At 41.5% G+C, this 13,680-nt stretch overlaps 4 protein-coding genes across 4 annotated transcripts in view; 3 read left to right on the top strand and 1 right to left on the bottom strand.

Moving 5' to 3' along the window:
• LOC118407689 overlaps positions 1 to 13,436 on the top strand; it is a 14,202-nt gene extending 766 nt beyond the window's left edge. Inside the window, exons 2-18 of the mRNA XM_035808206.1 lie at positions 1,040 to 1,138; positions 2,170 to 2,268; positions 3,271 to 3,369; positions 3,922 to 4,020; positions 4,797 to 4,895; positions 5,745 to 5,843; positions 6,068 to 6,166; positions 7,580 to 7,678; positions 8,543 to 8,641; positions 8,938 to 9,000; positions 9,287 to 9,385; positions 9,589 to 9,834; positions 10,029 to 10,137; positions 10,279 to 10,442; positions 11,450 to 11,641; positions 11,840 to 12,635; positions 13,093 to 13,436. Of these exons, the coding sequence (XP_035664099.1) occupies positions 1,040 to 1,138; positions 2,170 to 2,268; positions 3,271 to 3,369; positions 3,922 to 4,020; positions 4,797 to 4,895; positions 5,745 to 5,843; positions 6,068 to 6,166; positions 7,580 to 7,678; positions 8,543 to 8,641; positions 8,938 to 9,000; positions 9,287 to 9,385; positions 9,589 to 9,834; positions 10,029 to 10,137; positions 10,279 to 10,442; positions 11,450 to 11,641; positions 11,840 to 12,635; positions 13,093 to 13,436 (2,904 nt within the window). The remainder of the gene's footprint in view (positions 1 to 1,039; positions 1,139 to 2,169; positions 2,269 to 3,270; positions 3,370 to 3,921; positions 4,021 to 4,796; positions 4,896 to 5,744; positions 5,844 to 6,067; positions 6,167 to 7,579; positions 7,679 to 8,542; positions 8,642 to 8,937; positions 9,001 to 9,286; positions 9,386 to 9,588; positions 9,835 to 10,028; positions 10,138 to 10,278; positions 10,443 to 11,449; positions 11,642 to 11,839; positions 12,636 to 13,092) is intronic.
• Positions 1 to 13,680, bottom strand: part of LOC118407668 (tropomyosin-1-like) — a 1,169,601-nt gene that overhangs the window by 704,569 nt on the left and 451,352 nt on the right. The window lies entirely within an intron of this gene.
• Positions 1 to 13,680, top strand: part of LOC118407610 (zinc finger protein 25-like) — an 865,280-nt gene that overhangs the window by 431,898 nt on the left and 419,702 nt on the right. The gene's annotated exons all lie outside the window — the stretch shown is intronic.
• LOC118407627 (zinc finger protein 525-like) overlaps positions 1 to 13,680 on the top strand; it is a 976,997-nt gene that overhangs the window by 552,548 nt on the left and 410,769 nt on the right. The gene's annotated exons all lie outside the window — the stretch shown is intronic.

Here is a 13,680-nt window from a genome sequence, read left to right as displayed (position 1 = left end):
ATAAGGCGGGGCATTAACGTTATTATCATATAGCCTACACAAACTGACCCATTTAAGCAACAAATTCCTTTATAATACATACATCCTTTATTCAAGACTTCCAAGGCTTGACATAATGACAAATTCCCTTCTGCTGGGACAAGTGTGTTGCTATTTAATCCTAAGTTATAGTTGTACATATTCAATAAATTTGAAGGAATGTGAACAGTAATAATGTTTGGATCAAGGTCGGTTTCAAGGCTTTAAATACTAACAAAGATGTCGATTCATTATGTTACTTGTTAAATGGAACTGGACCATTGCAATGGACTTGGTCCCCATGTAACTCTAACATGGACTGCACACTGTACAAAGCATTCCTTTCTGCTGGGACAAGTGTGTTGCTATTTAATCTTAAGTTATAGTTGTACATATTCAATAAATTTGAAGGAATGTGAACAGTAATAATGTGAACAGTAATAATGACACTGGTGCCGGTGTCGATTCATTCTGACCAATCAGGGGAGCGATACCCACCTGCCTGGCCTGAATCTTTGTGTTACGGCGTCATAACCAACGTGGGACGGGGCCTTCTGATTGGTCCGCGGCGCCTGGCTATATGATAATTGTAATTAACAACCGCAGTCACTCTTCCCACAGATCAATATCTTGATAAACGGATTGTACGCTGTTTAACCACGCCATTAAAACAATCGCCAAGTAGCTAGTTAGACTGACACAGTGGAATAGATCAATTTAGGCTGTGGCTATTCATGTCTTAATATAAAGATTGACAGTTGATCTCAGAAAATGTTTTTAATTGCACTGTAAACAAGTCAAAAGTAAAGCTTATTAAAATGCAACTCCATGTTTAGTTATAATGATAACTTAATCCCTCTCCATCATTGGGACACGGCTTTTTTCTTCATTCTTTCTACATTTGACGTGCTGGCTGCAAATGTACATTGCTGGTCCACACCGGCTGTCCATGTGATATTTCAAGGTATTTTCTCATTACCAGACCTTTCTTCTAACCATTGCTTTCACTGTTGTGTTACAGTTCGGAGATACATTTCTGCATGAAGCGTGTAGAAGAGGTCATGACAAGGTTGTGGAGCTACTCATCAAGAACGGAGCTGATATCAATGTGACTAACAGGGTAAGAATGTAAAGTAATTACCGTTGACAGTGTGTACATTATTAAAGGCTAATGACCCGCCGCGCTGATTACAGTGACAAACCGTCTTCGCTCCCTCGATGGTTATAGATCACTGATCAGGCGTTAGGTCACCGGAAACACTGAGGGAAAAGGGCTTAAGTCAACACAGAGAGATATAACAATACAGCACCAGAAATACAATATGCAGAGCTTTCCAGGTGTTCAACATTATATATCAACAACAAGATATTAGTAACGTATTTATTGTTTTATTATTTATTGACATTTTCAGACCCCTGGGTAACTCGATTCAGTTTTGACAAACTGTTTTACAACGGGACCCAGGTACAAATGCATGGAAATAAAAACATATTACAGAGGAAATAAATAAGTGTACACAACGGAATATATAGGTACAAATAAAACTTGAAAAAAGGCAGACAAATCAATAAATCAAAACCATTTCCATTCCAGGTTAGATTATAGAAACAACAGATCATTTTGGTAGGAGGTCAGAGGTCACTACTAAGAAAATGCATGCTGCTTCAGAGCTGATTTAAATAGCTTCAGGTTTGGAACTTGTTAATCTCAGCAGGTAGTGAGTTAAAGTGTTTAGTTGACTTCATATAACCATGCTCATGGCGTTATGACTGTATAACTGATAGACATTGTGGTTTGTAATCGATCCACACAACCTGACCATGTGATATTACAAGGTATCCGCTCATGATCAGACATTTCTTGTTGACTGCTTTAACTGTTGTTTATCAAAGCGAAGACACAATTCTGCATGAAGCGTGTAGGGAGGTCATTACAATTCTTAACATCCAAGCATATAACACTATGACTGTATAACTGTTATAAATTGTGGTTTCGTAATCAATCATTGTATACCCATCAGGGTTATGACATTCTGGCTGTATGAACTATAAAAATGAGCGTTTGTGGTTGGTCAAAAAGTCTGATATTACAAGGCATCCGCTTATGATCAGACCTTTGATTTAAGCATAGCTTGAACTGATGTGTTACAGTTAGGAGAAACAGGTCTGCATTGGGCGTGTAGAGGAGGTCATGACAAGGTTGTGGAGCTGCTCATCAAGAACGGGGCTGACGTCAATGTGACTGACAAGGTAAGAACGTAAACTAACGGCCTATAACAAAACTGCAGATTGATTGATATATTTTAAAGGTTAATGACGACCCGCCTGAAGCTGTTACGGCGTCAACGCCTTCGCTTTCTAGGTGGTTATAGATCACTGAGCAGGTGTTCCGTCACTGCAAACGTCGACTGAAAAACGGGTCATTGACGTTATTGTTTATATAGCTAATTCAAGAAGATACAAAAAGTGAGCTGAGGCAAGGCACGCATTTAGATAAATATAGAAACTTCATCTTAAAAATATGTTCATTTCCTTAAGATTGTAAATGATTTAAACGTGCATTTTGATAAAGTAGACCCTCCGGTTATGTTATGATAATAACCGAATCCTTCGCCTTTATTGCTTCAAGTCAACATTATTGACCCATTATTGATTGATACACGGCCTCCGTCTTCATTAACCATGCTTATGGCGTTATGACTGTATAACCGATAGACATTGTGGTTTGTGTTCCACACAACCTGACCATGTGATATTGCAATGTATCCACTCATGATCGGACATTTCTTGTTGACAATGCGTAACTGTTGTGTTACAAAGTGAAGACACAATTCTGCAAGAAGCGTGTAGGGGATGATGTGTGATGGGGTCACGGGTATATACTTAGTCAGGTCCACAAATGACCTACATAGACCTAGGGATGCAGAGAGAGCCATAGCCAGGGACAGAGAGAAGTCCGGTTCTGAGTCAGACGTAGTGTTTCATGGATTAAAAGAAGTTAAAACCCCACATCAGTCTAGCGCCTCCTGACAACAATTCTTAACAACCAAGCATATATCGTTATGACTTTATAACTTATTTGAATTGTGGATTGAATTCGTAATCAATCATTGTATACTCATCAGGGTTATGACATTCTAGCTGTATGAACTATAAAAATGAGGGTTTGTGGTTGGTCCAAAATGATATTACAATTTATCCGCTTATGACCAGACCTTTGATTTAAGCATTGCTTTAACTGTTGTGTTACAGTACGGAAGCACAGGTCTGCATAAAGCGTGTGGAGGAGGTAATGGCAAGGTTGTTGAGCTGCTCATCAAGAACGGAGTTGATCTCAACGTGACTAACAAGGTAAGAACGTAAACTAACGGTTTATAAAAAAAACTGCAGATTAATCAAATTAATTAAAGGTTAATGAACTGCCTATTAAGAACGCCTTCGCTCCCTGGTTGGTTAAAGATCACTGAGCAGGTGTTAGGTCACTGCAAATGTCGGGGGAAAAACGGGCCATTTGCGTTAACGTTATTTGTATAGCTAAGTCAAGAAGACACAAAAAGTGAGCTGAGGCAAGGCACGTCTTTAGATAAAGAAAGAAACGTCACCTTAAGAATATTTTCATTTCATTGTAAATGATCTAAACGGGCATTTTAATAAAGAAGACCCTCCTGTTATGTTATGATCATAACCGAATCCTTCACCTTCATTGATTCAATTCTGCATTATTGATTCATTATTGATGCACGGGTTTCGTCTGTATTAACCATATTTATGGCGTTCTGACTGTATAACTAGTAGAAATGGAGGTTTGTGATCGATCCACACAACCTGTCCATGTGATATTACAAGGTATCCGCTCATGATCAGAAATTTCTTGTTGACAATGCTTTAACTTTTGTGTTACAGAACGGAGACACAGGTCTGCATTTAGCGTGTTACAATGGACATGACAAGGTTTTGGAGCTGCTCATCAAGAACGGAGCTGACATCAATGTGACTAATGCGGTAAGAACGTAAACTAACGGCCTATAACAAAACTGCAGATTAATTAAATTAATTAAAGGTTAATGACCCGCCTGAAGCGGTTACGGTGTCAAAACGCCTTCGCTCCCTGGGTGGTTATAGATCACTGAGCAGGTGTTAAGTCACTGCAATCGTCAAGTCAAAAACGGGTCATTGACGTTATTGTTTATATGGCTAATTCAAGAAGACATAATGAAGTGAGCTGAGGCAAGGCACGTCATTTTAGTAGATAAAGATAGAAACTTCACCATAAGAATATTTTCATTTCATTGTAAATGATTTGAACGTGCATTTTGAAAAAGTAGACCGTCCTGTTATGTTATAATAATAACCGAACCCTTCCCCTTCATTGATTCAAGTCTGCATTATTGACCCATTATTGATTGATACACGGCCTCCGTCTTCATTAACCATGCTCATGGTATTATGACTGTATAACCGACATTGTGATTTGTGATCGATCCACACAAGCTGACCAATGGATATTACAAGGTATCCGCTCATGATCAGAAATTTCTTGTTGACAAGTGTAGTAGGGGAGGTCATTTCAATTATTAACAACCATCGTTATCACTGTATAACTTATTTAAGTTGTGGTTTCGTAATCAATAATTGTATACCCATCAGGGTTATGACATTCTGGCTGTATGAACTATACAAATGGCCGTTTGTTGTTGATCCAAAAAGTCTGATATTGCAAGGTATTCGCTTAGGACCAGACCTTTGCTTTATGCGTTGGTTTTACTCTTGTGTTGCAGTACGGAAACACAGGTCTGCATAAAGCGTGTTTGGGAGGTCATGACAAGTTTGTGGAGCTGCTCATCGAGAACGGAGCTGATCTCAATGTGCCTAACGAGGTAGGAACGTAAACTAACAGCCTATAACAAAACCGCAGATTAATTAAATTCAATTAAAGGTTAATAAAGCGCCTGAAGTGGTTATGGTGTCAAAACGCCTTCGCTCCCTTGGTGGTTATAGATAACTGAGCAGGTGTTAGGTCACTGCAAACATCGAGTGAAAAACGGGTCATTGACGTTATTGTTTATATGGCGAATTCAAGAAGACATAATGAAGTGAGCTGAGGCAAGGCACGTCATTAGATAAAGATAGAAACTTCACCTTAAGAATATTTTCATTTTTTGGTAAATGATTTAAACGTTCATTTTAATAAAGTAGACCCTCCTGTTATGTTATGATAATAACCGGATCCTGTTATGTTACGATAATAACCGAAACCTTGGCCTTCATTGATTCAAGTCTGCATTATTGACCCATTATTGATTGATACACGGCCTCCGTCTTCATTAACCATGCTTAAGGCGTTATGACTGTATAACCCATGGACATTGTGGTTTGTGATCGATCATGTGATATTACAAGGTATCCGCTCATGATCAGACATTTCTTGTTCACAATGCTTTAACTGTGGTGTTACAAAGCGAAGACACAATACTGGACGAAGCGTTTAGGGGAGGTCATTAGTACATTACAATTCTTAACAACCAAGCATATAACGTTATGACTGGATAACTTATTTAAATTGTGGTTTTGTTATCAATCATTGTATACCCATCAGGGTTATGACATTCTGACTATATGAACTATAAAATTGGGTTTTGTGGTTGGTTTAAAAAGTCTGATATTACAAGGTATCCGCTTATGACCAGACCTTTGCTTTAAGCATTGCTTTAACTGTTGTGTTACAGCACGGAGACACAGGTCTGCATGAAGCGTGTAGAGGAGGTCATGACAAGTTTGTGGAGGTGCTCATCAAGAACGGAGCTGATCTCAATGTGACTAACAAGGTAAGAACGTAAACTAATGGCCTATAACAGAACTGCCAGGGTAAGAATGTAAACTAGCGGCATGTAATTAAACTGCAGATTAATTAAATTAATTAAAGGTTAATGACCGGTCTGAAGCGGTTACGGTGTCAAAACGCCTTCGCTCCCTGGGTGGTTATAGATCATTGAGCAGGTGTTATTACCAGACTTTTGATTTAAGCATTGCTTTAACTGTTGTGTTACAGAATGGACACACAGGTCTGCATTATGCGTGTGAAGGAGGTCATGACAAGGTTGTGGAGCTGCTCATCAAGAACGGAGCTGATCTCAATGTGACTGACAAGGTAAGAACGTAAACTAACGGCCTATAACAGCACTGCAGATTAATTAAATTAATTAAAGGTTAATGACCCGCCTGGAGCGGTTACGGTGTCAAAACGACTTCGCTCCCTGGGTGGTTATAGATCACTGAGCAGGTGTTAGGTCACTGCAAACGTCGAGTCAAAAACGGGTCATTGACGTTATTGTTTATATAGCTAATTATCATATATCCAGGCGCCGCGGACCAATCAGAAGGCCCCGTTCCACGTTGGTTATGACTCCGTAACACTTAGATTCCGGCCAGGCCGGTATGTATCCTCCTTCTGATGGGTCAGAAATGAATCGACACCTGGAGCGGTGCCGGTGCCGATTCATTCTGACCAACCAGACTGAGTGATACACACAAGATATGTAGGGTTTGGCCAATCAAAAGGAGGGAAACATATGCCAGAGCAGAGGGAATAAGTACAGACTGCAAGGAGGGAATAGCTCCTTCTGTTAACATTGATAATGAGTTTTGTTGTTGTAAAAAGCGAAAGTTCTAAAAAATTTTCTGTGGAAATTTTGGTTTCAAACTGCAATCTGTAAACAAATTTATGTACCAAGGAACAAATGTGAACTTTCAGAAATTCGACAAAGGAATTCACACATATAGTACCAAGGGATCTATGCGTCATACAGGAGTTTGCAAGTTTGGGTAGGCTATATGATAATAACGTTAATGACCCGCCCCGAGGTGTATATAGTGTCATAACGCCTGGTCCTTTGCTATAACCACCGAATAAAACCACCGAGTGAGCGAAGCGAACCCTTAATTCAAGAAGACACAAAAAGTGAGCTGAGACAAGGCACATATTTAGATAAAGATAGATACTTCACCTTAAGAATATTTTCATTTCATTGTAAATGATTTAAACGTGCATTTTGATAAAGTAGACCCTGCTGTTATGTTATAATAATAACCAAATCCTTCAGCTGCATTGATTCAAGTTTGCACTATCGACCCATTATCGATACATGGCCTCCGTCTGCATCAACCATGCTCATGACGTTATAACTGTATAACCGATAGACATTGCGGTTTGTGATCGATCCACACAACCTGGCCATGTGATATTACAAGGTATTCGCTCATGATCAGACATTTCTTGTTGACAATGCTTTAACTGTTTTGTTACAAAGCGAAGACACAATTCTGCATGAAGCGTGAGGTCCAAACAATTCTTAACAACCAATCATATATTGTTATGACTTTATAAGTTATCTATATCGTGGTTTCGTAATCAATCATTGTATACCCTTCAGGGTTATAACATTCTGGCTGTATGAACTATAAAAATGAGCGTTTGTTGTTGGTCCAAAAAGTCTGATATTTCAAGGTATCCGCTTATGATCAGACCTTTGATTTAAGCATTGCTTCAACTGTTGTGTTACAGGACGGAGACACAGGTCTGCATGAAGCGTGTCGATGGGGTCGTTACAAGGTTGTGGAGCTGCTCATCAAGAACAGAGCTGATCTCAATGTGGCTAACAAGGTAAGATCGTAAACTAACAACCGATGAAAAAGTGTAGTTTAAATAGGATAAAGAGAAAGAATTCCCCTATATCGTATGTTCTACCAACCTGATGACACTATTTTCGGATGTAGATTAAATGCTATTGACCCGGCCCGAGCTTATTGTGGTGACAAAACGCCTTCGCACTGAGCAGGTGTTAGGTCACTGCAAACGCAATGTCGGAAAAGCGGATTATTGACGTTAACTTAATTGGTTACATAGCTAATTTCTAAAAGACACAATGAAGTGAGCTGAGGCAAGGCACGTAATTAGATAAAGGAACTTCATCTTACGAATGTTTTTCAGCCCACCGTAAATAATGTATAAGTGCATTTTAATGAAGTAGAACACTTTTTATGTTATGAAACTAACCGATTACTTCGCCTTTATTGCTTGAAGTCTGCATTATTGGCCCTTTATTGATACACGGCTTTCATCTTCATTAACCATGCTTATGGCATCATGACTGTATAACCAATAGAAATGGAGGTTTTTTTGGTCCACAGACCATGAGATTACAAGGTATCCGCTCATGATCAGGTTGTTGTTGACATTGCTTTTACTGTGGTGCTACAAAACGAAAAAACAATTCTGCATCAAGCGTGTAGAGGAGGTCATTACAATTTTTCATAACAATGCATATAACGTTATGACTGTACAGCTAATAGAAATTATGGTTTCGTAATCTATCATGTTTATGACGTTCTGGCTGTATGAACTATAAAATTGAGGTTTGTGGTTGGTCTACACACTCTGGCCACGTAATATTACAAGGTACAAGGTACCCGCTCATGATCAGACCTTTTGTTGTGTTCATTGCTTTAACCGTCGATCATGTTACAGGAGGGAAACACAGGTCTGCATTACGCATGTGAAGGAGGTCATGCCAAGGTTGTGAAGCTGCTCACCAAGAACAGAGCTAATCTTAATGTGGCTAACAAGGTAAGATCGTAATGTGTTAAATGCTAATGAAGTGATCGTAATGTGTTCAATGCTTAAAGTGAATAAACTCTTTTTGCATTAACCATTAGCAGCTCGCCTTAATCAGAGCAAGTTTGCCATCATGGCTTCGCCTCATTCCAGGTAGCGCAGATGTCACCCCACCAGGGTGAGTGAAGGAATAGAAATGATACAAATATGTCTTTATGCACTTGCCAACCCGCACGTTGTCTTACAAAATGATTCAATTCGCTGGTTGGTTAAACACGTCTGAAAGTTTCTAATTATCTGTTTTTTAGAACAACAAGCGCCCGGTTGACGTTGGTTGGGGAGTGGGCAGAGATACACAGTTATTGCTGGAGGTAAGCTATGCAACTATTAACTGCAAAAGTTGCGTCCAAGCAGGATCCCATACATAAGTTTGGACTGCGATAATATCTCCTTCTAATGACCACACAGTCAAATAGCAAACTACACGCACGACAGATAGAATTTATTGTAACAGTATTGTTCATTTTTGCAACAGAGAAAACGTTTTCAAAGCAGCTTTGTCTATCTATCCGTCAAGCAAGTGTAACATAAAATCATTTGAATGGCAACTAATCACCTGATAAAAAGTTAGCCGTTCATTCACCCGTCAACCTGCAGACCGAAACACGGAAGCAGGCGGAGTACAGCGAGCTGGTCTCCTCCGTGGGGTCTGAGGAGGGGACAACAGTCAAACTGTTTCTCTGTGGAGACGGGCAGGTCGGAAAAACATCTTTGCGAGTGATTCTGAAAAAGGTGACAACCTGAATTGAAACACTTTTCAAGATAGAGTTCTAATAACCAATCTGACAAACAAAACGATTTTTTTTTCACATTCATACAGTGCAGAAAAGTTCACAGCGCTTAATGATTGAGATTCTGAAGTCATTGCAAATCAGTGAAATTACTCCAAAAATTTCCAGACAGGCTTCATCGTGGAGAGTCTCTGGAACATGAGGAGGCAGTTCAGAAGACGATACGTCTTTAACCCCACCCCGGGGGTGCATGTAACCAGTAAAACCGTGCGGGGAATCGGCAGACTCAGTCTGCATGACTTCGCAGGACAAGCGCAGTTCTACGTCACACACGCCATGCTGCTCCGCACCACTAACGCCATCTTCCCTGTCGTCTACAAAATCACGGATAGGGAGGACGAACAGAAACGGCAGGTAGGACAAACCTTCAAACAATGTTTCCAATTTGGATGAAAAACAACAACTCATTGTCTTAGTACTAAGACTGATTTGAGAGACTGTGATCTTTGATTGAAGCACTGGCAGATGTGCCTGTTATAGATATTTCTTATCGTTTTTTATCATTATATAGTAAATACAAAGTAAGTAAAATGTTCTTTTATTTGTAGGTCCACGGTTGGCTGACATTCATCCACTGCAGTAACGCAGATCCCACTTGCAAACCCCGGATTGTCCTGATCGCCAGCCATGCGGATAAGCTACATGACAAAGCTGCAGGTGAGTTGAATTCAGAGCTGGCCTATATTATGTTGATATATTTTACAAGGCTTGCTTCCTTGCAATGGGTCAAAGTAAGTCAGTATTCAACCCACATGTATGAAAGTATTTGTGCAATATCAATACGATTTTTACCTGTAGGTTGGCGCAGGGCAACAGCTCTAGTGGAACACTACAGAAAACTATTCCAGGAGTCACTAATTGTGTCACAGGTGGTGTTTCTCATCAACTGCCTGGAAGCGGGGTCTCGCGAGATAAAGCGGGTGCGAGAGGTGCTGGAAACATTCAGGGATGACATATTGAAGGTACTTAACTTTAAAGGTTTCTTTGTTTTCGGCACTCTGCCTCTGGTGTACCTGTAAAGAAGATAGCCCTTTTTATTACATTAACTAAGATTTATTAAGAAAGTCAGATAACCATCTGTCATGTATGGCTAAACATGAACTGAAAGTGAAGGCTGAGAGCTTTCATGCAGGTAGTAAAAGGTGAAGTAAGACAAAAACAGGATTCAGACTACCTACTTAGAAAGAAACCACGGGAGGTTCTTATGCCTCTTTGAAAATCTTGGCGTCATAAGTGTTATGGACAAAAGCTGTGTGAACAGTTCAGGGTCAATGACCTGAGGTATATATGGCGGCATAATTCACGGTCGGTTCCTATAACCACCGAATGAACGACCGAGCGTCGCGAGGTCGTTTATGAGGTGGTTATAGTAACCAACTATGAATTATGGCACCATATACAACAAAGGAAAGCGGGCCATTAGCCTTATTATCATATAGACATTTTTATGTATAGATATACCATTTGGTCACCTCGGAGTCACTGATTTTGTTCTGTCTGGCCTTTTTTCTTGCTCTCGCTGCCTTCCGAACCCCCTTACCCGCATGTCCAAGCGATGAAATCTCACCAGCAAAACGCCACTGTTTGTGATCGAATCCTACACGTCCGACGCGTTTAAAATGAGGCGGGCGTCATTTTTAATTTCATCCCTGTCTGCGTCTATATCCCGCATTCTGATTGGTCAATTTCCTGTGCATCGCTCCTTCTGATTGGGTCCAGTCTTTAATTTTTCTAACATCTGGAATCCTTTTTAACACCCGGGTGGCCGGAATTCTGTGTCAAGGCGTCATAACTAACATAAAATGGGGCCTTCTGATTGGTCGACGTCGCCTGGCTATATGATGCAATAACATATGGACCTTTCTGGCCCTCATGACCCTCAATTGCTATTGCTTAATGGGCACTTTTGATATACAACAAACCCCTCAAGTTACTCAAAGATTTTTCAATACATTTGAACTGTTCACAGCAAAGACCACAGGTTCCTAAGGTCTGTGTTCGCTTGTCAGAGATCATTGAAGTTTGGAAGAAGGAGAGGAAGACGTTCCCGGTGATGGGATGGCAGGAATATCTGGAAGCTGTCAGGAAAGCATTATCCTGGGATTTCCATCAGGAACGTATAACACAGCTGGCGTCATCGTACCTACATGATGAAGGGGAGGTAATGTCTTTTTAAAACCAGAAAGTGTATGGATAGCTAAAATACTTCTTTTCAATTGTTAAAAGAGTAACATCTCTTGTTGACCTTACATTTAGAGGATTTCTTATATAGAGTATAGTGAACATTATAACACATGACATAAGAAAATTAACTTATGGAATGCCTTTTCTTTTTCTTTTGATGCGTAATCATATTTAGATAATCTACCTTCGCCCCGAAATTGATTCGTCGGTAGTGCTGGACCCCCAGTGGTTGTTCACATCCGTTTTCGGATCCCTGCTCGCGCCGGAAAACTTCCCTATCGACAAGGTCGCGAGGACTGCCGAAGACTACGTCACCATTGAAGAGCTCACTCGTGTCTTCAGTGCCGTTGCCGACATCCCTCTGCTGATCAAACTCCTCCAGGACTTCCAGCTCTGCCACACGTACGACGATCGCACCTTCATCCTCCCCAGCCTGCTGCAGCAGGAGATGGAAGAGGCGGCGTGGTCTCCTGTGTCCAGCAAGGCTGTCTACTTCGGTCTGCAGATCCGAGGCCGTACGGAGATCGACAGCTTCTCGTGCGACCTGTTCCCGCGGCTGCAGACGCTGCTGATGCAATCACACCCGGACAAGCTCAGCCGGCCTCTCCTGTGGAAGAACAGCGCCAAATGTACCGACGGGAAGGCCGAATCGCTACTGCAGATCACCCATGACAAGAGGCAGCTCAACGTCTTCGTCAGGAGCAACGATGGCAGCAGGGAGGACTGCAACTCCATCATGGACCTCCTGAAGGACATGACGTACCGCCTGCTGCACGAGACCAGCCCCGGAGCCAGGTCACGGGACATGGTGCTCAGCGCCCTGGACATCCGGGAACACAGACCGCAGCCTCACGCCTACAGCAGCGAAGAGGTGGAGGCGGCGGCAGCAAAGGGCGAGAACCTCGTCCATCCTAAGAGGAACGTCCCGGAGAAGGTCAAGAATCTGCTGCTGCATCTCGGTAATCTGAGAGGTGAGTTAGCTTTATATGGCCTTGTGAAAATCCCGTAATAGGCTTATGTTTACCTTCACAGAAGGGGAACATGACAAGCCTCTTACGGGTTCTCAACCTTTGGTGCCGCCACCTCCACCGTTTCCCTGATGTTTACCTTCACAGAAGGAAACATTTTGTTTTTGCTCTGTTTCTTCTTCTCCTCCAGACAAATAAGGTCGATGACCTGAACCTGTCACCATGGTTTCTGGAGGTGCGTCCGATACCCTGTGGTGTTAGAAGATAGCAGAGGTCATACATAAAGTGTGTGCTTGAGAATGAACAGAGCACAAGTTTGTTAGGCTGCACCATATTTAAGGTAAACAATATGCATTTGCTTGGAAATGTTAACTTTATAGGGAAACAATGGTCTCATCTGATCTCTAGCTGTAAAAGGAGAAGGTTGGACCATTAACAACTGATTTTTGCCTGACGACAGGCATGCTGGGACGGGTAGCCCGGAAGAGGCCGGAGCTGGTGGAGACCTTACGTCACATCAACCCCATCCTGGACCACCTCCGTGCTGATGACGTCATCAACTTGGACGATAACGATCGCATCCGGGCTGCCAGGACTCCCCAGGATGCAGCGCGCGAGCTGTTGGACATTCTGGAGGCCAAAGGTGAAAGGGCATGTGTCAAGTTCCACTCAGTCCTTAAAACATGTGATAAGTTTGCTGCAAGCCTCATAGTGGAGGAAGAAATGTCTGAGGAGGGCCTACAGCAAGTTAGATCGGGATTCAATAACAGAACCTTTGATATTTTGTTATCAGACATTCGTTAGACAATTCCCTTCAGGGTTAGGGTACATTTTGCAAATTAAGAATAAAGAAAACATGTGAGCCTTCGCAATGCCATATTGAATCGTGTTACACGAGGATTTCAGGAGCTTGTATAGATTGTAAAGATCATATTTTATCATCCAGCTAGGCCAGCAAAGATGCAGTGTTCATCCTCAAAACGTTATAAGCATGCTGCTAATCTTCCAGAGGAGAAACTTGTGTGTGGTGAGGGGGGGGGGGGGCTAC

Source organism: Branchiostoma floridae, unplaced genomic scaffold, assembly GCF_000003815.2.
Source record: "Branchiostoma floridae strain S238N-H82 unplaced genomic scaffold, Bfl_VNyyK Sc7u5tJ_1439, whole genome shotgun sequence".
Lineage (NCBI taxonomy): Eukaryota > Metazoa > Chordata > Leptocardii > Amphioxiformes > Branchiostomatidae > Branchiostoma > Branchiostoma floridae.
This window is presented reverse-complemented; position numbering and strand designations above follow the sequence as displayed.